Raw genomic sequence first — 22,473 nt, 5'->3', positions numbered from 1 at the left:
TGTACCATCCAATAACTCCAGATCAAAAAACAGTCATAACAATTATAAATTTCATGCTAACAGTAAACTAAATTCTTCGAAAAACAATAGCTCAAACACTCAGAGAACATCCATTAATAACTATGAATCAAACAATGTGCAATCTGATAACACTTCAATAAATGAAAATCGTGATGTACTTCAACGAAAATTATCCTCAAGAACTTTACAAATGATAGCATTTAGTGGTGCAGTGGGAAATGGCTTATTGTTATCATCAGGAAAATGTTTTACAATAGCTGGTCCTCTTGGAACAATTCTTGGTTTTGCAATAACAGGTTCTGTAGTGCTAGCTGCAATGCTTTCCTATTGCGAAGTTGTAAGTTTTTTACCTGTTGCTGATGGTGTTTCTGGTTTATCCTCAAGATTTATAGATGATGCGTTTGGTTTCAGCTTGGGCTGGTGCTATTGGGCATCTTATGCCTTTGGGTTGGCCTCTGAAATAACTGCTGGAACAATCATGCTAACATATTATCCATATTTAGGCTTACCAAGTACTTCAATAATTGGTTGGATATCTTTTTTTATTGTGGTTGTCTTTGGTATAAATTTAGTCGATGTTAGAGTGTTTGGTGAATTGGAATATATTGGTGGTTTTATCAAATCTGGAATTATATTAATGTTACTATTGTCTATGATATTATTAAACACTGGTGCACTTCCCCCTTTAAATTCAAATGTTGGATTCAAATATTGGGACTATTCTAAATCAGATTTCTCTAGAAACTTAATATATGGTTTATTCAGACCAACATTTGATTTAGATGATAATGGAACTGGAGGTGCTTTAAATGGAATTGGGGGAAACAAAGGCAGATTTCTTTCTTTGTTAGTCACATTGTTAATCTCTGCTTATTCCTATAGTGGATCCGAAGTCGTTTGTATAGCAGCAGCAGAAGCGAAGAACCCAAGAAAATCATTACAAAGCGCAACCAAAAAGGTATTTTGGAGAATTCTTATCTTTTACGTATTATCTATTTTCTGCGTTAGCCTTAATATATTTGCTGGTGATCCTAGATTATTAAGGTATGACACAGTCAGTGGAATTGAAATGAATGAGGAATTGGCGAAAAAAATACTTGTTGATAAAAACTATTGCCACTCAAATTTTTTGAATTGGGAAGGATATTCAAATGGAAACCAAAGCCCATGGATAATTGCATTTCAAAGTGCAGATATTTGTTCATTTTCAAGTGTTATTAATGGATTTTTTGTTTTTTTTGCCTTGTCATCAGGCTCATCACAATTATATGTTTCTAGTAGAACATTGTATTCTTTGGCTATACAAGGAAAAGCACCAAAATTTTTCAAAAAATGTTCTGCGAGTGGAGTGCCATATATATCTGTGATATTTTCTGGATTGTTTAGTTGTTTGAGTTATGCTTGTATTGATAAGAAGGCTACAAGTGTTTTTGGATATTTAATAAATTTTGTTTGTACTTCAGGTATATTGGTTTGGGTTGGGATGTGTTTATCATTTAATAGGTATTATTATGGTTTAAAATTAAGACCGGATATAATAAGCAGGGAAGATAAAATGTATCCATTTAGATCGCCATTTCAGCCTTATTTATCATATTATGGATTAGTTGGATCATCAATAATCGCATTATTAATGGGATATACAAATTTTTTAAGAAGTAGGTGGGATACATTATCATTTATTTCATCATATGGGGCTATAATACTTTTTTTTTTAATGTATTTTGGGTATAAAAAATTATTTAAAACTAGAATAAAAAAATTGGATCAAATTGATTTTGATACTGGGAGAAAAGAAATTGATAGGATTGTTTGGGATGAGAATACTGAATATACAAAAACACTTAAGGATTGGTTTAAAAGTTTGATATCATATGCCTGAATGTTTTGTTCATTTACTTCTGTATTGATGTATTTATGTATTTATTTATTTATGTACATTACAATAGAATGGATGAGATTATGTTCTAAAATTTAGTTAATTTTTCAAATTTCTTTTATTTTTTTAAAAAGATATTTTAATCCAAGACTTCAGCAAATACTCTTTTAAAGGTCGGATCATTTTCATAATAGAAACCATTATATTTCCTTATAAATCTTATGGGATCTTCAGTGTTTGTAAAAGTGACAACCCAGTTTCCATTTGATAATTTTTTAACAGATTTATTAAAATTTGGAGAAACATCATATTCCCATAAATTATTTTCCAAAAGAAACTCTTTATCCATATAATATGGGAAACCAGTAATCAAAAGAGATCTTTGTCGTTTATTTAAATTATCTGTTAATCTTTTATCTGTGAGATCAAAAGCCAGAACTTTAGGATCATTAGCATATTCATTTATTAGAGATTTATACTCCTGCTCAGAATCCGAAAATATTGGAAATATGATATTTTTTAATTCATATTTGACGTTATAAAAAGACACATTTTCTGAAAAGTTTCTGCCATTTAGCATTCTGTCAAGAGTTTCAAGAACAAAGACACCAGCCTCTTTGTGAGATAGGAATATCAAAAAATAAAAATTGTTGAATGAGTAGTTGAATTTGTTTCTTCCTTTGAATATACTTAGTTTAGGAGTACTATTTTGCATTAATCCTCGATCAATATGGGAAGAGAGAAATAGATTCTGGAAATCTGAAATATGTAACAAAGGATTGTCAGATTTGAATGCCAACACATTTGACTTATAGTTTTCAGAAAATTGCAGTGGTAGTTCGAAATCAGCAAGACCAGGAGAGTCGGTGATCACCCTTTTCTGGCTCAATATACTCTGTACAGTTTTCATTTCGATATTGTCACTGTCTATGATGGTTTTGAATAGCTTCGAAGAGTGGCCTTGGAGGAAAGTGGGCTTTAACAAAGAAGGCTTGCTCTTGTTGGGAGCTCTAGCATGGAGCTTGGACACATCGGTGTAAATGACTTTTGAAAATCTCATCGACGTTGCTTCTTCAGACTTGTGCTGATGTTTCTTCTATTTTATTTGTGTTTCTTTTCTCAAAAGTTGGAAAGATGGTGATGCATGTCAAGCAGTTACCATGCACATTTTGCATAGAAATGCATACCGATTTTTGTGTATTTATTACGTAATAGCATGTGATATGACATACTAAGAATAGCCTACCCACATCTGTGGTTCTTTTTGGCGTTTTCTCAAACACCTGAAAATTTCCTCACAGACCAAGACATAAGTAGCAGTAATATGCATATTTATGCGTATAGATTGTAGACACGCAGAAGACAGTAGATGAAAAATGTGAGTCACTTTGTCAACTCTTCGTCTGTGGGTATTTAAGCAATTAAAATTTTCACTTTACTTAGCTGCTGCTTTTTTCTCAAGCACTCTTTATTTCTTTTCATTACTCTACTTCATTTACACATTCACAATGTCTGCTCCTGTTATTCTTCATTTAAGGGCTGAAACCAAACCTTTAGAAGCTCGTGCTGCTTTGACTCCCAGTTCAGTCAAAAAACTCCTAGAAGTTGGCTTTAAAATCTACGTTGAAAAATCCTCTCAATCAATTTTCAGCATTGAGGAATATAAAGATGCCGGTGCTATCATTGTTCCTGAGGGTTCTTGGAAAACTGCTCCCAAAGACAGAATCATCATTGGTTTGAAAGAATTACCTGATGAAACCTTTCCTTTAATTCACACACACATCCAGTTTGCTCATTGTTACAAAAAACAAGCTGGTTGGCAGGATGTTCTTAAAAGATTTCCAGCAGGAAATGGTTTGTTATATGATTTAGAATTTTTAGAAAATGACCAAGGCAGAAGAGTTGCTGCTTTTGGTTTTTACGCTGGTTTTGCTGGTGCTGCTTTAGGTGTCAAAGATTGGGCTTTCAAACAAATTCATTCTGACTCTGAAAATTTACCAGCTGTTTCTGCATACCCAAACGAAACCGAATTAATTGATGATATTAAGAACGACCTTGCAGCTGTTCCAAATAACCAAAAGCCAACAGTGCTAGTGATCGGTGCTTTAGGTAGATGTGGTTCAGGTGCAATTAAATTTTTACAAGATGTTGGAATTCCTGATAAAAATATTAAAAAATGGGATTTGGAAGAAACCAAACCAGGTGGTCCATTCAAAGAAATTGCTGATTCTGATATTTTCATCAACTGTATTTATTTATCAAAACCAATTCCTCCTTTTATCAACTATGATTTACTAAATGCAAAAGATAGAAAATTAAGAACAATTGTTGATGTATCTGCTGATACTACAAACCCTCATAACCCAATTCCTGTTTATAGGATTGCAACCGTTTTCAATGATCCAACTGTTTTAGTGGAAACCACTCAGGGTTCAAAAATATCTGTTATTTCAATTGATCATTTACCAAGTTTGCTACCAAGAGAAGCAAGTGAATTTTTTGCTCATGATTTATTACCAAGTTTATTAGAATTACCAAACAAAGAAACCGCTAGAGTTTGGGTCAAAGCTGAAAGCTTGTTTAAAAAACATGTTGCTGAATTAAGGAGACAACACAAATTATAGATTATTACAAATATTCATTTTAATATTATTATGATTTTAACTAATGCTATGACTATGATTATAAATATATAATCTAACTATTTTTACGTATAAAACTATTCTATTTCAATAGCAGGCTTACTGGGAAAAGTTTGATTCTGATTCTTATTTTTTGAATTCTTATTTGAATTTTTATTTTTTTTACTTTTTTTATGTTTTTTGTATTTTGGTTTTTTATTTCTCTTATCGTTTTTCTTATTTTCATTATTATTCAATAAAATGTTTCTTATTTCTTCTCCATCGGTTTCATTATCAGTTTTATAATTGTACAAATCCTCTTGTGAGATAGATAATTTTCTCTTTTTCATTGTATCAATTTTTTCAATTGTTTCAGGTATTACTGTCAAACAATTCAATCTTTCATCTGTTTTATAAACTGCTATTTCTTCTTTAATACTAAGATCCCAAACAACAATTTTTCCATCTGACGATATCGAGACCAAAAACTTTCTCTTTGTCAAGAAATCTTGATAGAATTTCAAATCTTTAATTCTTATTGTATGCCCTATAAATTTATAACTGGGTTCTAAATCCAATGGGATCATGCTTATAATTTCATCTTTTTGGGCATTTCTCTTACTTTTGGTATCATATTCATCACTTTCGTTTTCATCTTCCCTATTATTCTCGTTTTCATCTTCATTATTTTCAATTTTTTGCTTCTTTACTAAATCAGATAACTTATAAAATTGAATTTCCCCATTGCTTAAACCAATAACTAAGTACTCAATGGTATCAATTTCATAATTTTCTATACGCATTATTGTTATCCTCTTAAATTTCAATTGATTTATAATTTTTGCAGCATTTGTATCATAAATTAAAACAGTATCCAATAAAGAAACAATAAAATGATTTCCATTCAAAGACCATCTAACAAATTGACCATTTTGCAGGAAATATTTCAATTTTAAATTTGCTGCCTTTTTAACTGTCATTAAATTCCACAACTTGATTGTTTTATCGTCTGCACAGCTAATAGCAATTTTTCCTGAGGGATGAACTGCTAAATCGTTAATTCTGGCTGTATGCCCTTTTAAAACACCAAAACTTTCCCAATCTCTTGTTCTCCATATAATGATTTTGCTGTCTTCAGATCCGGATAAAAGCCACTTCCCTTGCTTTGAAAAAAATTTCAAACAGGTTACAGAACCTTGATGAGACAATAAAGTGCCCAAATCCTTTCTTTTTTGCAAATCATATATTTTTATGTGCTCGTCATTACCGCCGGATACCAAATATCTTTTGGCAGCATCCAATGCTTTAATAGACAAAGAATGGGCTTCTAAATGGAAAATTGGCTGAAACAGTGGAACATTCTTCCTTAGTAACAATGAGATGCACATTATATTATGTTCATAGGACCCACATATTATCCTAAATTGAACAGTTTGGTTTGAGAGATCATCAAGATCGGGTTTAACCTCAGCCTTTGTATCGATGTCTTTCTTATTTACTTCTTCAGCCATTCTTCCAAATTTTTGTTCCTTTGTGTTTAATTTCTGTTCCTGATTTTCTTTGGGCATTGCTTTGGATTGAAAATTTTTCAAATGGAAAAATAATACTGAAAATCCGAACGCCAAAATTGTGGATCTCTTTTCCTGGTTGATAATTTGATTGGAGGTGGATAATTTTACCAGCAATTACATCAACACATCTATGGATTTATCAAGCTGTAAAATAAGAAAAAAAGAGTGTTCGTGAAAATGGGTTTATGCATAACATCGATAATTACACTCAAAATAGGAGGAAAGATGTTTGGGTAAATGAAGAGGCTATGTTATTGTCTTCTGATGACCCTCTCACTAGGTTCAAACTGGTACCAAGTGAGACCAATTATCAGACCAGGTAAATGAAACCAGTTATTTGATGATGCCAATATTCAGTTACCAAACAATCATCTCCTCTAATTTGCTTGAGAATTTTGGGTGGGATATATACTGATTGATTAAATGAATTCAAAAAAACTGGTTTGGGTCGCAGTTTGTAAAAATAAAATGGTATATCAAAAGGAATTGCTTTATTTCCTATACTGTATAAATATGCTATAAAATATTTTTTGTTTTATTGATCCCATAAGCAAACTAATAATGAACTCCAAAAAATTTATCAACGATTCCTTCTCCTAATATGAAAATTGAAAAGTAATTAATATGGGGTATGGTGTTCAACTTCAACCAAACGAAATTTTGATAGCCATAATCCTGTGACATTAACCACAAACAGCTATCATACAGATGAGAAATTTTTGGTGTGAGTATGGATTAAATTAGAAAAGTGAACACGGTGAATTATACCGGCAGTACTTGGATAGCCAAAAACTTGTTAAACTTTTCAACTCGTAGCCCTTAAAACTGAATTTTAATTTTCCTAAATTGAATATCAAAACTGGTGTAGCGAATCCATGATAATATATTAAAGTAAATAAGTATATAAAAAAGAAGAACGTAGAAGAGATCGCCAGCCCCTTTTATAGGGAACTGGGTTAGATCACAGAGCGTCACGGGAGCAGACAGGTATCAGACAGCGAGAAACCAGGTGTAGACATCCAAGAAGCTCACAACCGCCCCCCTTAACTCGGTAACCAGACCTCAAACGATCGAGCCAACATTTTAGACAACTTGCAAACGACCGTTCACGTTGGTCGAGCTGGACCAAGTGTGAGTGCGTTACTTGATCTCCAAGGATCCGCTCACGGGTGCAGTGGAGTTGGCTCAATCCCAACCACGGACTTCCAAAGGAGTACATATAGAGTGAAAAATACCGGTGTTTCAAAAATACAGCGATGTGCGTTGGGCAAGCAAAACTCTTCTAACCCTGGAAACAATAAGGCATGAAAAGTTCCTTGGCCTTGTGGATAAAAACCTATACCTGGCTAGCTCATTAATTTGCTTTATCGTATACTCCTACTTCTGCTAACCACTGTTCACCCCACAAATGTGGACTCCTAAAGCATCCAAACGTTAATCAATAATAAAGAAATGAAACAATCAAAGAGTGAACACACTCAATGCAAAGACAAGTCTCTTATATTCACAACTGAAATTGATTAAAAATCCGACAGAAAATCAGTGATACGATCAACATCTTACCAAAATAAAATTGGAATGGCTAGAGCTAATGAGAGAGATGTGTGCGATAATGTAGCACATCCAGCAGCGAATCCAGCAGTAAATGGTTATCAGATAAAGCCGCGACGATCTCAAAAACCTATCCCCACTCTACAGCATTTTATTCAGCAAATCCGCTTAATGAAACATTTAAACATCACACCGTTTATGGTGTTGCCCAACATGTCGGGAAAATCACCTGTAGTATTAACTCATGGATGAGTAAATCCAGCATTGCACACCGATCTTCAAAAGTAGTGCTAAATTGAAATAAACTTGTAAATGTCATGACTGGGCAGATGGCTCGCGGGAGTCATTGCGCCGTTGGTTTTACGTCAAAACAATGGGATTATATCTATTTTCTGGAGCACATTTAAGAATGCGCGGTTGACGCACTGTTTCATTGACAAAATTAGTGCGTAAACGTTGAAACGTTTCACCAGCCATAGAAGCCACCTAACTACAGTTGTCTTCAGTTGAATCAAGCTACTTTGATTAATGAACACCATATCAAAGTAATATGATTTCCAATTGCTTGAACTGCTAGCCTAGTATTTGTGCGAGTTTCGGCTGAATCCAGGTGATAGAACAGGTTGCCATTCAACAAATTATGGTTATGAGATCATTTATCTGAAATTTTAACTAATACCACTTAAAAAGCATATTTATAATGGGACTCAAATGGACCAAATCAGATACTGCAACAAGCCGCATAATGCCGCAAACAAGTTGTAGAGAACTCAGGCCAATGATTATTGTTCAGTAAAATAATTGGATTTCACAGCCACCCAGAGCCGTTGGGTTCGAGTAAGACTTTGAATAGATCGAAAACCATTGCCATCGCTTGAAATTCTGACTCATCTGTCTTAATCTGCTCTACCTATATTTGACGTAGGTCTCCACGGATAACAGATTTCGAGTGTCATTCGGACCACATCAAGACAAGCCAACCAGCCCTCAGTAGCTCCAAAGTGCAATATTTTCTCCACGAGCTTGCATATGATTTTGATTAGCTTGACCAATAGTTTATATAAGTCCCCAATGCTATGATCAGCCACATAGGATTGATGCACGCAATGTGCTTCTTTTCTAAAAAATGCATCAGATCATTTTCTGCTACAGCACGCTAAACCCAAACGACTGCAATTCATTATTCATGTTTTTTTATTAACAAATCCATGATTGATTGTGTCCCAAATATAAATTGTTAGATTTCCAACTATTTATATGATCCGCAGCTTTGAGAAGTCTTCGAGTTTGTTTCATGTAGAATTAATTGTGGATAGTAGAATAAAAAATTGCAATTGGAAAGTCGATTTAATAATACTCTAATGCTTTTGATGGGCCAATTGCCAGCTGGTCAGTAACATTTTCGTAAAAAATTAGAAAATTTGGTTGGTCAGTATATTCAATGCTTTCATTTTAATGTAGTCGATTTGCAACTAGCTTGTCACTACACCCATTACTTGATAGTGCTGATTCTTTTGCGAATTCCAAACCGCAGCCCACATACGTTTTGGCACAGCGAAAATTAAGGAACACAGATTAATGTGCTCATCCATTGCTGGAAGCTCTGAGCAACGACTTAATTAGCTGATTAGGGCAGACAAAGGTGTGTGGACACAAATTGAGACATATCGACGGCTCCCAAATATAGGCGAATAATTCGGGGTTTCTTGGTGGGTTTCAAAATATTGGTAATTCATTCGAAAATTTGTTCAATTTCATCTAGTTGTTCTTGACGAACTTTCATTTTCTTAGCAATTCGCTTGCCATTATGTTCGGCTGCGGCGCTAGCGTCAAGAGGTTGAATATTACCATCATTGAATTCAAAATGCTCGTCTTTAATCTATTCATTGTCATCGACACCATTTTTTAATTTGTCATTCAACTTGAGATCAGTGAGTTGATCATTATTATTAGAGAGCCTTCAAGATCCTTAGATGGTACATATTGGAGTTGTGTGACTTGGCAATTGACAGCAGTGCACATGTTTCTCTTGATAACTCTAGCGAAAATATCTGTAAGCGCAGCCACAAATAATTTCTTTGTTTATTGGTTAGACGAAATGAATAATTAAAAGAAAATTTCGTTGCGTCGAAGCAAAAAGTTGATCTTACAATAGAACATCTGTGATACCGATTTGTCACGCGTTGATCAACTCTACGTGTGTCATAGCGCACAAAGGCAGAGAGCGCTGCTTTCCAACCTTGCAGTGTTTGCATGTATTGCTCGAGGAATATAGCACAATCGCCATAAGCCGGCAGTTGTAGCTCGGCAGCACCAGATTACTTCTCAAAAATTGGGTAAAAGAGGTTGCTATCCGTCATACTGGATTGTTGGACTCGACACTCATCCACATCACTGCACTCATCATTGTTTCATTTAATTGATAATCAGTCCCAGTAATAGCAATTACCATTACGTTTTAGGTTTTCACGGTTTTCATTTGAGTAAAAGAAGCGACTCAATTCTCGTGAGATGCAGAAAAACCAGTCATCTCATGGTTGATCGGTGCTGACTAGAGAACGGCTTTGAACATCTTTGAGGCAAATTAGTTATCAGATATGAGAATATGAAGTGCTTTCTCAAATGGTTGTTGAATAAATTCAATATAATTTTATAGCACCGCCACAGACGATGATCGTGTAACATTGGAGCAGCACCCAAGTATTTTGGCAGATCAGGAACAAATATTAGATGGTAACGACTTTCATCAGCAGCATCAAATGGCATTGGCTCATCAATATTAAAATGATGAAAGCCATTTGCTGCAATGGCCTGTTTTGTAGTCGACCTACAAATAAACACGGTGTCATACACTTCAGCCAGAGCTCACATTTTCACTCATCTCCAACAGAAGTGCCGAGAGTTGTGGCCGAATGATTTGGCAGAGTTTGTCCAGCATCACTTAAATGATCAACACAATTCGTAGCAATTTGCGCAACAGCAGATCAGGCAACGAGTCATATCAATAATCCCCAAGCGGCTTTCTTACTAGTTAACGCACCAATTGAAGTAACGACAGCTATTTTTGAATGTGCTCGATGTTTCGTGGTATGTCGCAGCAGACATCAATGATGGACTTGAGCGTCCAAAACTATAAAAGCATGCTGGAATGGTTTATCATGCAATGTTATCCAACTAGCATTATCTCCGACATTGTTGATTGTGTCGGCAGTTGCTGCAAGGTGCGCTGAGTGAAAAATAAGATTGCTAAGCCACTCCAAAGTAGAACAGATTTGTTGAGGGCACTACACTCAAAAATGAATTATTTTTAATTCATTGTCGGTTTGCTAGTTAGTTTCAAATAGCAAGCAAGCAGCGACTGTTAAATTTTGACAGACTGACGAACGGCCACAACAGTAGGAGAACCGGTTAGAGCAGATGATCCAGCCGAATTTTCCCAAAATGCCATACACTTAGATATTATCTATCCATATAAACAACCTCGATAACATCTCAATCACTCTTGTTGTAGCCATTTGAGCGGCATCTACAAACAAATACTAGCACTGCTGCAAATAATCGATATGCATAGCAGTCATCATTAAAATGATAAATCCAGCCTTCATCATGAATATCTGTATCTTTGTTGGGACCGGTAAGTGCGTACAAGCCGTTTCACCGTTAGAAAGGACTGACGCTGAAGCGGTAACCCAATAGCGGCGACAAAATCACCATTGCCGGCGTTCAATATATTTCAATTCAATTTATTAAGCCATTTATTGTAGCCGCTCTTATCTCATAATGTGATTTGTCATTTGCCGCTGATTCATTAGTTGGCTTTAATGATCGAAGCCCAACAACTGTAGAATTGAACGGCGTCTGCCCATTTAATAATTTTTTTTGGTGATACCACCCACAGTATAGCAGACTTTTAGTGCAGCAAAGAGAAATCTGCAAATAACCTATTTCATGGACAATGCAAGTGAGCAACGCTTCAATGAATTGTGCATCCACATCATTGCAATGGCATTTCTTGAGTGATGCAGCATTATTCAATCGAACTTCAAAGCTGGATTGCTGCTCGAGACGGACTCCCACTTCCAGTCGATAGCTGCTTCTATTTTATTGGCTCATTCATGCCAGTACACAATCGTGATTTTGCACATAGGCTGGTGCTTTTATTCATGATGGCATACTCAAAAAACCAAACAAACAAACAATAATTATCGTTGAAAAAATTGCCAATCGTTTGTATTCCAGCTGGGCTGGATCACAGGGCGCCACTGGTGCAGACCGGTCGACAACATAGCAAATCCGACTCTCATCATCCCCCACGCTCGGCGCAAATGAATGTATTCGATCATCTTAAAGAGCAGGCTAGCATCCGTGCTGTCACGGCTTGTCGTAGCCGATTAAGGTGCCTTGTCGCGAGCTTATAACAATAGCCTTAAGCTTTTTTCCCGCGTTCTGACATTCGCTGTATTGGTGTCTGTTACCCGTTCTGCGCCAGTGGCTCTTTGTGATTAAGGCCCAGCTTTAATAAATAAAAACGACAATCCTTGCATGGTTTTTGCTTTTTTACTTCTCATGTCAATATACTATCACTGAATCGCACACCAAGCCATGAACCAAATCGCCAATGATAGGGGGCAGGTGTCAGTAGTAACAAATTGAAGTAGTCAATGTTACTATGTAAAACTCGGCTCTACATTTCAAAGCTGGTCAGTTATGCCTGTTGCTTGAAACAGCCAGCGTCATTCGTAACGATTTGATCGACGTTGCCAATCCAGAGAGTATTATTACTACTGTGAATTTCGATTGCCATACGTTGATCACTGGCGGACTACTTTTTGTTGTGTTGAGAAGCGTGCAATACAGTGAATGAATTGTCCAACAAGTATTACTTTAATTTGCAGACGTCTTTCGATGCCAGAGGTGCTGAAGGTGCTTGTAGCAGCTCCACACGTCATTTATTTTTTTTTAAGTGGCAAACTAAATTGTTCAACAGGAGAAGATTCAATAAATCATTCGATGAATTTCATTGCAATCATCAGAAGTTTTACAGTGCTGATCAAGTAACCGCTACTGCGTAAGCTGCTCTTTTCCAGGACGGCAGATACCCTAAGATGATATTTATGAAGCAGTTTGTCAGGAGCAGCTCAACAATTGATGATTCGAAGCTTTTGGCTGGAAATCTGGATGCTGATTCGTTGAATGAAAGCTCCATTTTCTGCTGCTCATTAGTTGCGGCCGATGTATCTGCTGCTGTGGCTGATGTGGATGGCTCCAAAGCTTTTTAAAGCCTGGTTGCTCAATTGCTGAAAGAAGTTACCAAGGTCATGTTGTCACTCAAGCAGATCTATTATGAGTCCGGTGCCGCTCCCCATATTTGTGCAAAATCTGATTGGTTCGGCTAGCCAACTCTTCATTTCGGTCGTACTGCTGGCTTTGTTTTCATTTTTGTCCCTGTCAACAATGTCGCAACTGTGATGTTCTGAATGGTGGCGCGATTAAAAATGGTCATGTTCCACTCTCCTCTTCCATAATGGATGAGGTCCGCATTCCATTAACGATGTATGTGTCGGTCTGAATGATGCACTTGCGGGAGGCAGTACAGCATCGGAGTTATATACAGCTCATGCTCCCTCAATCTATTATTTCGTCAGCTACTGCATGGCTCGGCCAAACCAAATGCTGCATACTTAATCTGGAAAGCTGCTTGTCGATCGGAACCTCAAGTCATGGCTGAAAATACTGATTACATAAAAAAACTTTTTGTAGTCACTAAGGCTAAAAGTGATAACGCTTATTCTGGTGTTGCAGCATCGAAAATCATATAACACCATGGAAAATATGTGAATTGTACTTTTGGGCATAAGATTAACGAGGCTGAAAATATCAGTAGAAAGCGTCCCGTGATGGTGACTGTTAAGTATTTTCCGAAAATTGGAATTGTGCGTAAATGAAAATTTGGTACACAATCAATATGTTTTTGATATTAGAAGAGATTGTTCAGCGCTCACCTGTTAGTGTAGCTGGGAAGCGCCGCAGCTGAATAAAGTGTGGTAAAAATTATTAACAAGAAGCGCCGCTGCGTCGAATCAAATGGGAATGATTTCGGAGTAGCAGCGACATGCTGTTAATCGTTACAGTGGTTAAATTATTTTCCGATGCTGATAGCGTTGAGAACCTACGTCAGACTGGTGATCCATCCCTTTAAAATTAAACTGAGATGTTGGAAAATTTTACCAGTAATGATTACTCTACAATAAATGGTTCATCAATCCTATGAGTCTGAGCATAAAGGTGATAACGCATCACGTTAGCAATCAATTTGCGGACCGGACGTAGTCGCACAATTCTGAACGCTGTTTGCCGTTGTGTTTGCTGCCTCGGCTATTCGTAAGTCCCCTGATGCGCCATCTGTGATCCATTTACGCTGCAGGCATTGAATGCTAAAATGCTGTTACTCAAATCTGCTATCTAAACTTTAGCAATGTGTCTAATCAGTTGTGGTAGTTGCCTTCAACAACGGGGACTATGCTGCAGCTGTTGTGGCGCACAGATTTGTAAATTTGGATTATCGGTCATTAAACAGAGGCCACCCTGCTGCAAAAGCAACCAGACTCATTTAGTGCTGCTGATTTGCGACATGGAGCTATATTTACACTGAAGCACAGTCATCAGCTTTGCTTCCTTTACGATAAGTACAAATTATTTAAGTTAAAATTTTAGTGAACCAGATACGGACTCTGATGTGACTTCAGTCAAGATAGTCGATAGCTGTTGAACCAATCACCAATTCCTCAGTTGTTACTGAGTCAGTAATCACATCTATCCAAAGATGTGCAGTGACGCTTTGAAGCTTTAAGGTGTGATCTCACACGTATCGATGATGTGTGGACTGAGGGACCACGCCGGGAGCCATTGAATTGTTCAGTGAGGATACTCTAGTGAATATGCTCTTGCTGGTGTTGGTGCTGTTGCTGGCGTCGATTAGTTTTATTTCATTATTACCATTTGCCTGATTTTGGTTGAATATGCTACAGTACTGATTGTTTTCTGGGTGTTTGACTGTGGTTGAAATATTTCTGAACGGTTAAAAGCTGATTTTTGGGCTTTGTCTTCTTTGGTTTATGCAATTGAAGTTGCTATCATATAGCACCTGTTTTGGATTTGATAAGTTATCACATTTAAATTTTTACTTTATTGTTATTAATCAGCTTTTGTTATTATGTAAGAGTTGATGAAAGTTGCATGATCAGTGGTTTGGAACAATAAGTTTTTTTAAACAGGCAAGTCAACTAACTGGCCTGCCGTGGGTTTTGACGCACGAGGCAGAGGAACATGCTGTGCTTCATTGTTTAAGACACTAGATCTGTTTTGGATGGGCAACGCACATTTCACCACTTTTTAACCATTCATTTTTGTCACATGAGAACGTTTGTTTTGCAGGCCTATGGTTGGGTTCGAACCATTTTTAATGAGTCCGTGAGCGCATTCTTGGAGACCATGTTTCGCCTGCAGACCTGGTTGCCGCTCGGCCAAGGCGACCGGTCGTTGCAGGTTCTCTAAAATGTTAGACTGCATTGACCCGATCGTTTGAGGTGTGGTGACCGCGTTACGCGTGGCCGTTGTGAGCCTCCCGGATGTTTACATTTAATCTTTCGATGTCTGTTACCAGTCTGCTCCCGTGACGCTCCGTAATCTCACTCGGTATTCTATAAAAGGGGCTGGCGATCTTTTCTTCGTTTTTTTTTTTATATTGTTTTTCACCTTAGTTTATTATCATGGATTCGCTACAACATACAGGAAGCCCTACGGTTACGACCCACGGAGGTCCGCGCGTAAAACAGCACAAGGGGTCTAACCCTCTATAAAAGAAGGCTGGAATCCCCTCGACTTTATTTCTATATGCCTCTTTATCATAATATACAACCATGGATTCTCTACAGCACTGATGTAGTTATGGGATTACTGCTAATGACATTTTAGGGTTTTTGTCGTTTTGAGAGTCTGCATTTGATATGTTGAGGTTTTATTGCCTCCGATGGTGAGTTGATTGTTTTATTGAGTGACAGTAGTCTGGTTAGTAGTTTCCTAATCGGATGGAGGTTTGCGGTTAAAGTTCAAACATTAAAGACTTTTTTCTACCTGAGTAACCGGCAATCATGTACTACCGCTCCACCGCCACAGAACAAGTGCAGCACAAGTCGCGGATGGCGCTAAATCTGCTTCTCGAAAAGGGTAGAAATCAATGCAGAAGATGCAAAAAAGGCAGTAGAAGAAGCAGCAGCTCCAGCAGCAGAAGGAGCCCTCTTTGAAAATGTGGCATCGGAGCAGCAAGATCAAGCAAGACCCGGCATGACGCTGCTTCTTGTGCCTGGGGCTGCGCTGCTCCTTGCTTTGTGTGTTTCGCAGTTCTTTTCTGCTTCATCACTTCTTTTCACCTCTCCTTCCTCAGCAGCTGCTCTCTCTCTTCGTTCATCTTCGTTCTGTGTTGGTTTTGCTGCTTGGGCCTATGAATTTTAGCGTTGCTTCTGGCCTTGATCTCATTGAATTACCGGAAAACAACAGAAGAAAGACACCTCAGAAGATCTCTGCTCTTTCCATTCACAATGCTACACTCTCTCCAACTGCTGTTTTCTCACACCAACTGACTCATCTAACCCAAGCTTTTGTTCTTCACCAGCATCCCCAATCCATTTTCCAAATGCCTCATCACACAAATCACAATTCCAGTTCCACTTCCGATCATACTTCCAACCACACTAATATCGATATTCAGAAAAACATTTCAATCTCAGCTATACCGAAATCCTCGTCCAATAATCTTGCTCAGCTTTCAATTTACAACAAATCATCATCTTCTCCTTCTTCTTCCTTTTTCAACCATATTATTCAAAACAACAGCACCAATATTAATTCCAAAATAGCTTCTTGTTTGGCTTTTCCTCATTTATCACTCACCCACCCAAACAATATTAATATTCAAACTACTCCAAATCAATCACCGAAAGTAAACACTAATCCAATTGATAAACCCCCTATAATTAGATCTGTTTCTCTTTCTTGTTCAGATTCTGATATTATAATTGTTTCAGATTCAGATTCAAACTCGGGCTCAGAAGCAACCTTGAATTCAACTTTTTTTTCAAATTTAATTCTGCCACAAGTAAAGAATCATTCTGGACAGCAAACGCTCATTACACACCCGGAAAATAAACAAATCTATTCATCTGATTCATCTGATATAGAACCCATAAACATTTCCGAATCTGATGATGATAATAATGATAATGATAATGATAATGATAATGATACTGATTTTATCTCCAATTTTCCCAATACGACTCAAAATTCTAATCAATTAAAATCTTATATCGTGTCTTTTCGCTATGACCTTAAAAGATTTCTAAAATTTCAGCAAAAATTGCCTGAAAAACAGAAAAAGGAAAAACAACAGAAAAAAATTGTTACCCAACAAAAGAAACCTATTAACAAGAAGAAAAATATAAATAAAAAGAAGAAAAATATTAATAAAAAGAAGAAAACCAATAATAATAATAATAATAATATTAATAATATTAATAACAAAAAGAAAAAGATTTCTAATAACAATAAAAAGATGTCATCCAAGAAAAAGAAAATTCCCCTAGCTGATCTTCCAAAGGATATTCTAAGAAAAGTTATCTCTTATTTAAACCAATACGACCTAAGACGTCTAGCAGCTGCCAATAAAAGACTTTACAGCTTTTCCCTGGAAAAACTATACAGAAATATTTTAATAAGAGGAAATTTTGCAAGACATCAATTTCAATACATTGTTTCCGCAACAAATCGTGAAAATTATTTCATCCAACGACGAGAGACAAATGCTGTTCTATCCAATAAACAAAAAAAAAAGGAACACATTATAATGCCCATTTTTGCTAGAGGTTTATACCTAGATTCAAATTTCACCTATGTTTCTCCAAATCATCTAAAATCTCTTTTCTCATCTCTATCAAATAACCCATCCTTATCCAACCTAACCAAAATGATTGTAGTGTCCTCTTATGATGAACTAAACAGTATTCAAACTGGAAACCTTTTTTCAATCCTAGAAAACTTGAAAGATTTATTTTACCTTTACATCTATAATTTTGGTTCTCACTATAATTCCTTTCCAAGAAACAAAAATGGTATTCATCTTTATAATAACTATTTTCAAAATATCAACAAGTTTAAATACAACCTATTAGTTCAAAATCCAGATCTTTTCCATAACCTTAGAAATCTTTCCGATAACTTTATTGGCTTTCCAAGAACTTTGAAACTCAATTTTTTAAATTTTCAATACCTAACTGAAATAACATTGTTTCTAAACTGGAAATCTACATCTTCAACAAATGGTCAATCCCAAGATGATTTTACAAATTATATTCTTGCCTTGAATGATTTAAAAAATTTTAGTAACGTCAAATGTTTAATCATCAACAATTATTTTGATAATATCAATGATCATATTGATGAATTCACTGATTCCAATTTAATCTCAAGTATTTCTTCTTGCACTTGTTCAGATTCTGAAATTCATAATATCAATTATAATGATGAATGTTCAAGTGGAAGCAACATTAATAATGAAACTGATAATGATCCTAATATCATTGGCAAAAATAAAAGCGAGAGCGAATCTGGATCGGTAAGTCAGAATGAAACCGAAACAGATACTGAATTTTGCAACATTGAAAATGGGACTAGAATTAAAACTAAAAGCAGAACATCTCTAGAAAAAATTCCATTAAAAATTCAAAAAAATCTCTCAAATAATCTTATCCCTTATAAAGAAACCCTGCTGGAAGATAACAAAGAACAATTTTCTAGTAGCTCTAGCCCTATTTTGGTTGACATCTCAGATGATACCTCAATTATTGATATTTCCGACGATGAAGATGGTAAGAAAAGTGCTATTGAATTTTTCGGTAATGTAGTTTCGTTACCAGATACAGGTGCTTCTGGTTCTGACTCTGATGGAATTGAATTAATTGACTATGATTATTTAATAAATGAAAATATCAAGAAGATCAATAATCTTGATCCTGATTTAGATTCCGATTCTTCATTTTCTAGTTTTCATTCGGTCATGGTTGATTCAAGTTCTATAAAATTACTAAGTGAAATTAATACATTTAAAAACGAAACCATAACTCTCAATCCTGGAAATTCTGATGACATAGAGGATATTTCTGTCCCACAAAACTCCCCTAAACACAATTCTCAAATCAAGAAGCATTTTCAAGAACCTACCAATGAAGATATAGGAAACCAATCCACCAATGGCATTCATAATTTCAGTTTTAATAACCGAAACGATAATTTAGTTGAAACCGGAAATAAATCTTTGAAAAACTCTATAAGTGACTGTATAGAAGTACTAAATATATTAGCACAAAAAAAGTTCAACTTCAATAATTTAAATACCTTGATTTTAAAAAATTTTCATGTTCAAAACAGATCAAAAATCAGTAGAGAAAGCGATATTATAAATGAAAAACCAGTATCAAGTGATTTGGATAACAGCAACGGACAATTGCAAAATTCAGACACTAATGTAATCTCCAGCAGCAATCATTCCAATTTTCTTAAAAATACCGAGGGTAATAATACCATGAACAAAGAAAAAAAAGGTCAAAAAATATATACAAAGGCTCTTGGTTCTTTGTTTTCTCTGCTTAAGAATTTAACTAAAAAATTATTATCTGTTTCATTACGAAAGTTTGAATTAAATGTATATTGTCTGAGTGAATACTGCAGTTTAAACCTTGGTAATTGTGATGCGAAACACATTTCAAGTTTTAAGAAGGATAAAAATACTAATAATAAGATAAATAAAAGTTTATCTCGATGCCAATGCGATTTATTTTTTTTATATGTTACTGAAAATTTGGTTTCTGAATTTGTTAATTTGAAAAGATTGGCGTTAAGATTCAATATTTACAACAACAATATTTCGGAATTTTATGACCTAAATAACGGTGATGTTTTTTATAAAAATCTGAATCAACTGAATAATTCTGATATTCTGATGCTGAATGGCGATGCCTTTTTTTACGACTATAAAGAAAACAATAATTTTAAAGCGTCTGGCTCTTCTTTAAAGCAATATGTTGCTCCCGATAACAGTTTTATAAGCTCAATTGGATCCTGTACAGTTTTCAGTGATTTCGAATTTGCAGAAAATAAATTAGATTTAAACGAGTCATTACCTGTATTTTTTGATGATACAAATTTTATTGATGACGAAGATAAATCTGATTTCTTTGGAAGTTATAGAATCCAGCACGACAACACTTTAGAAGTTGATGCGTTTGATTTTCTATCTTCCAATTGCACTGGTGTGGGATCTCAAACCATATATAAAAATGAAAAAATTCTTCCATGGAAAGATTCAAACATACTTTTTGTAAATAGTTCCTTTGAAGATCCAGGAAAATCTGAAAGTCAAAATCTATTTAAAATGCCAAAAAATACAAATGTTATTGATCAAACTTCAAAAAGTGTTTCAGATTGTGATTCCGATAATTACACAGAGATACTTGAAGTTGATGCTCGCTATACTCTAAGCTTTAAATATATTCAAAACTTTTACATTATTATTCAAAATTCTATCTCAAAGTTGGATCAGTTAGAATATTTATACTTCAATGCATTCAATAGCGATCTTCTTTCTAATTGGCCTTTAAAAACTATGTCAAAATCCCAATTAAAACAAACAGAAATGAAAGATTTAGATGTGGGTTTAAAAATGGTAGGAATTACTCTTTCAAAAACAGAAACAATCAATTGCAATTTAAATTTTGAAGGATTAAATTGTGAACTGTCAAAGCTCAAATTGCCAAGCTATCATAACCCGAATATTGATGAATCAATGTCGTTACTTAAAAAGGAAAATAAGAAAGCTAAAGTTGATGATTACACTAAGCTTACAGGGAGTTTTACTGATAACAATAATTATATGAATAATGAAAAAGATACTCTTACAAATTTTCATGAAAACGATGATATTTCTTTAAGTCTGGGTTGTAAAGACAAAATAAGCTGCAACAATCGTTCTTCTACTGGTAGCACTTCTTCTGATTGTGAGTCTATTAGCAATTTTATTGCAACAGAGAAACTAAAAGACACATCACCCTTAAACGTTATAGAACAACATCACAGTGCTTTTTACAACAAGAAATTCTCTAAAATTAATAAAGCTGAAAATTATCCAAATCGGTTATCTGGTCAAAAGAATGTATTTAAATTTTTTTCTCAATTTAATGAAAACGCACATGAAAGCTTGAATAAAGGAAACAGTATAGACTTTGTTGATACTTCTAACATTTCTTTTAATTATGGGCAAAGCAACTTGTTGCTTGAAACATTTAATCCTTTGAATATTGGAAAAAGCGAAATATTTTCTTCTTCATCAAACAACCAATCCAGTTCTTCAATATCTGTTTTTACAAATAACAACTTGGAGTTACAAGAAATTTCTCCGACTTCAACTCAAACCTTTGACAATAAAACTCCAAGATTAATAGATGAAGACTTTGAATTCAATGATTATGAATCTGAATTCGAATTTTTGGATAAAGAAATTGATCTTCGGGTTAAAGAGGATATGGATGAAAACCAAACAGGTGTTAATGAGAACTCTATATTTGATAAATATAAAATTAAATATATGAACGGTTTTGCTGATAACTTTTCAGAAAAAAATCTTTTTGAAATATCTTATAATTTAAAAGAGAATTTTTCAAAAGCTTATAATTATTATTTTACAAGTTTTTTTGACCCTTTAATTTCTTCTTTTCATAAACTCCGCTTTTTAATCCTTCCAAATTTTATTCAACAGTTTTTTATTACAAACATTGAAATGTTAAAAACATTTCTAAAAAGCTGCAAATGTTATCATTGCAAATTGACCAGAAGAAAGTTGAAACGTTTGATAATTCCCTATAAAAGTGATTCTTCCCAAAAGTTGCTGGATTTTTATAAAAGACTAATCGCTGAGGTTCAAGCTAATTTAAATGCCTCGAATTTTGAAAACGAAATCAATTTGAACTATTTAATTTTTGCTAGATGTTTCAGCTATGACATAAAAAATTCTGTGAAAGAGGAGCTATATGACACTCATCGAAAGTTGCTGGCAAACCCGAATTTCAATGAATATGAGCTATTCGTTACTCTTTTTATCCATAGCCTAAAGGAATATCTAAGTTATTTTGTAAATAGTTTTCCAAATCTAAAATTGGTAGTCTTGAATGGTATTTACTTTAAAGTGGTATCGAAAATTGTTCAAAATGAAAATGGTGTTGATATAGAGAAAAGGTTTTTTGAGCCAGTACTAGATAACTGCTATGACTACAAACATTGATGATGCTCTTGTCATCAACTATCCACCAGATAGTATTGTTTTATGGTTTTTTTGTTTTATATTATACACTATTTCTATTTTTTTATTTACTTGTTTGTACAATAATGTGGTTTTATGGTTTTACTTTTTTTTTTGGAACAGTTTGTGGCATATTTTTTTTCAGTTCGTGGGCATTGGATTTGAGACTGTCAATAATAAATTTTTATTTTTTACATCTCTTTTTACTGTATCTACCAACAGTTTTGTCCTTATTGAGTACAATAAGACACCGGCAACAGCCTTGTAACTATTGATAATTGAACTATTTAATTTGGTGTTATCTTTACGTCAAGAGACCGTTTCTCTTGATAATTCTCTCATGCAATGCAAATAAATGTACAAAAAATAAACTAACTAAAAAAACAATTGATGGTCGAACTGAAATGAACTGAACTTTTCATTTGGCAA

The 22,473-nt window shown here is 34.8% G+C and overlaps 8 protein-coding genes across 8 annotated transcripts; 5 read left to right on the top strand and 3 right to left on the bottom strand.

The window, feature by feature from the left end:
• Positions 1-211: 211 nt before the first annotated feature.
• On the top strand, positions 212-1,903 carry ASCRUDRAFT_78791 (transcriptional regulator of multiple amino acid permease; the record flags this gene model as incomplete). Its single annotated transcript, XM_020194293.1, has 1 exon — positions 212-1,903. The coding sequence occupies one exon, from the start codon at positions 212-214 to the stop codon at positions 1,901-1,903; it is 1,692 nt and encodes a 563-aa protein (XP_020050067.1).
• On the bottom strand, positions 1,703-2,975 carry ASCRUDRAFT_73547 (uncharacterized protein). Its single transcript, XM_020192337.1, has one exon. The coding sequence runs from the start codon at positions 2,958-2,960 to the stop codon at positions 2,040-2,042; it is 921 nt and encodes a 306-aa protein (XP_020050066.1). The 5' UTR covers positions 2,961-2,975; the 3' UTR covers positions 1,703-2,039.
• Positions 2,976-3,323: 348 nt separating this feature from the next.
• On the top strand, positions 3,324-4,703 carry ASCRUDRAFT_73546 (saccharopine dehydrogenase). Its single transcript, XM_020192336.1, has one exon. The coding sequence runs from the start codon at positions 3,409-3,411 to the stop codon at positions 4,522-4,524; it is 1,116 nt and encodes a 371-aa protein (XP_020050065.1). The 5' UTR covers positions 3,324-3,408; the 3' UTR covers positions 4,525-4,703.
• MAK11 (Mak11p) lies at positions 4,539-6,032 on the bottom strand (the record flags this gene model as incomplete). Its single annotated transcript, XM_020194291.1, has 2 exons — positions 4,539-4,576; positions 4,709-6,032. The coding sequence occupies 2 exons, from the start codon at positions 6,030-6,032 to the stop codon at positions 4,539-4,541; spliced, it is 1,362 nt and encodes a 453-aa protein (XP_020050064.1).
• A 1,233-nt stretch (positions 6,033-7,265) lies between these two features.
• Positions 7,266-7,977, top strand: ASCRUDRAFT_73545 (uncharacterized protein). The gene has a single exon (XM_020192335.1). It carries the CDS (start codon positions 7,671-7,673, stop codon positions 7,893-7,895), a length of 225 nt encoding a protein of 74 aa, XP_020050063.1. The 5' UTR covers positions 7,266-7,670; the 3' UTR covers positions 7,896-7,977.
• A 1,545-nt stretch (positions 7,978-9,522) lies between these two features.
• ASCRUDRAFT_5694 (uncharacterized protein) lies at positions 9,523-10,409 on the bottom strand (the record flags this gene model as incomplete). Its single annotated transcript, XM_020191193.1, has 2 exons — positions 9,523-9,601; positions 10,327-10,409. The coding sequence occupies 2 exons, from the start codon at positions 10,407-10,409 to the stop codon at positions 9,523-9,525; spliced, it is 162 nt and encodes a 53-aa protein (XP_020050062.1).
• Positions 10,410-12,748: 2,339 nt separating this feature from the next.
• Positions 12,749-12,922, top strand: ASCRUDRAFT_78781 (uncharacterized protein; the record flags this gene model as incomplete). Its single annotated transcript, XM_020194290.1, has 1 exon — positions 12,749-12,922. One exon carries the CDS (start codon positions 12,749-12,751, stop codon positions 12,920-12,922), a length of 174 nt encoding a protein of 57 aa, XP_020050061.1.
• A 2,895-nt stretch (positions 12,923-15,817) lies between these two features.
• ASCRUDRAFT_98514 (uncharacterized protein) lies at positions 15,818-22,249 on the top strand. Its single transcript, XM_020195260.1, has one exon. The coding sequence runs from the start codon at positions 16,144-16,146 to the stop codon at positions 22,024-22,026; it is 5,883 nt and encodes a 1,960-aa protein (XP_020050060.1). The 5' UTR covers positions 15,818-16,143; the 3' UTR covers positions 22,027-22,249.
• Positions 22,250-22,473: the final 224 nt, after the last annotated feature.

This window comes from Ascoidea rubescens (assembly GCF_001661345.1).
Source record: "Ascoidea rubescens DSM 1968 unplaced genomic scaffold ASCRUscaffold_1, whole genome shotgun sequence".
NCBI lineage: Eukaryota > Fungi > Ascomycota > Saccharomycetes > Ascoideales > Ascoideaceae > Ascoidea > Ascoidea rubescens.
The sequence above is the reverse complement of the archived record's forward strand: the minus strand, read 5'-3'. Positions and strand labels throughout refer to the sequence as shown.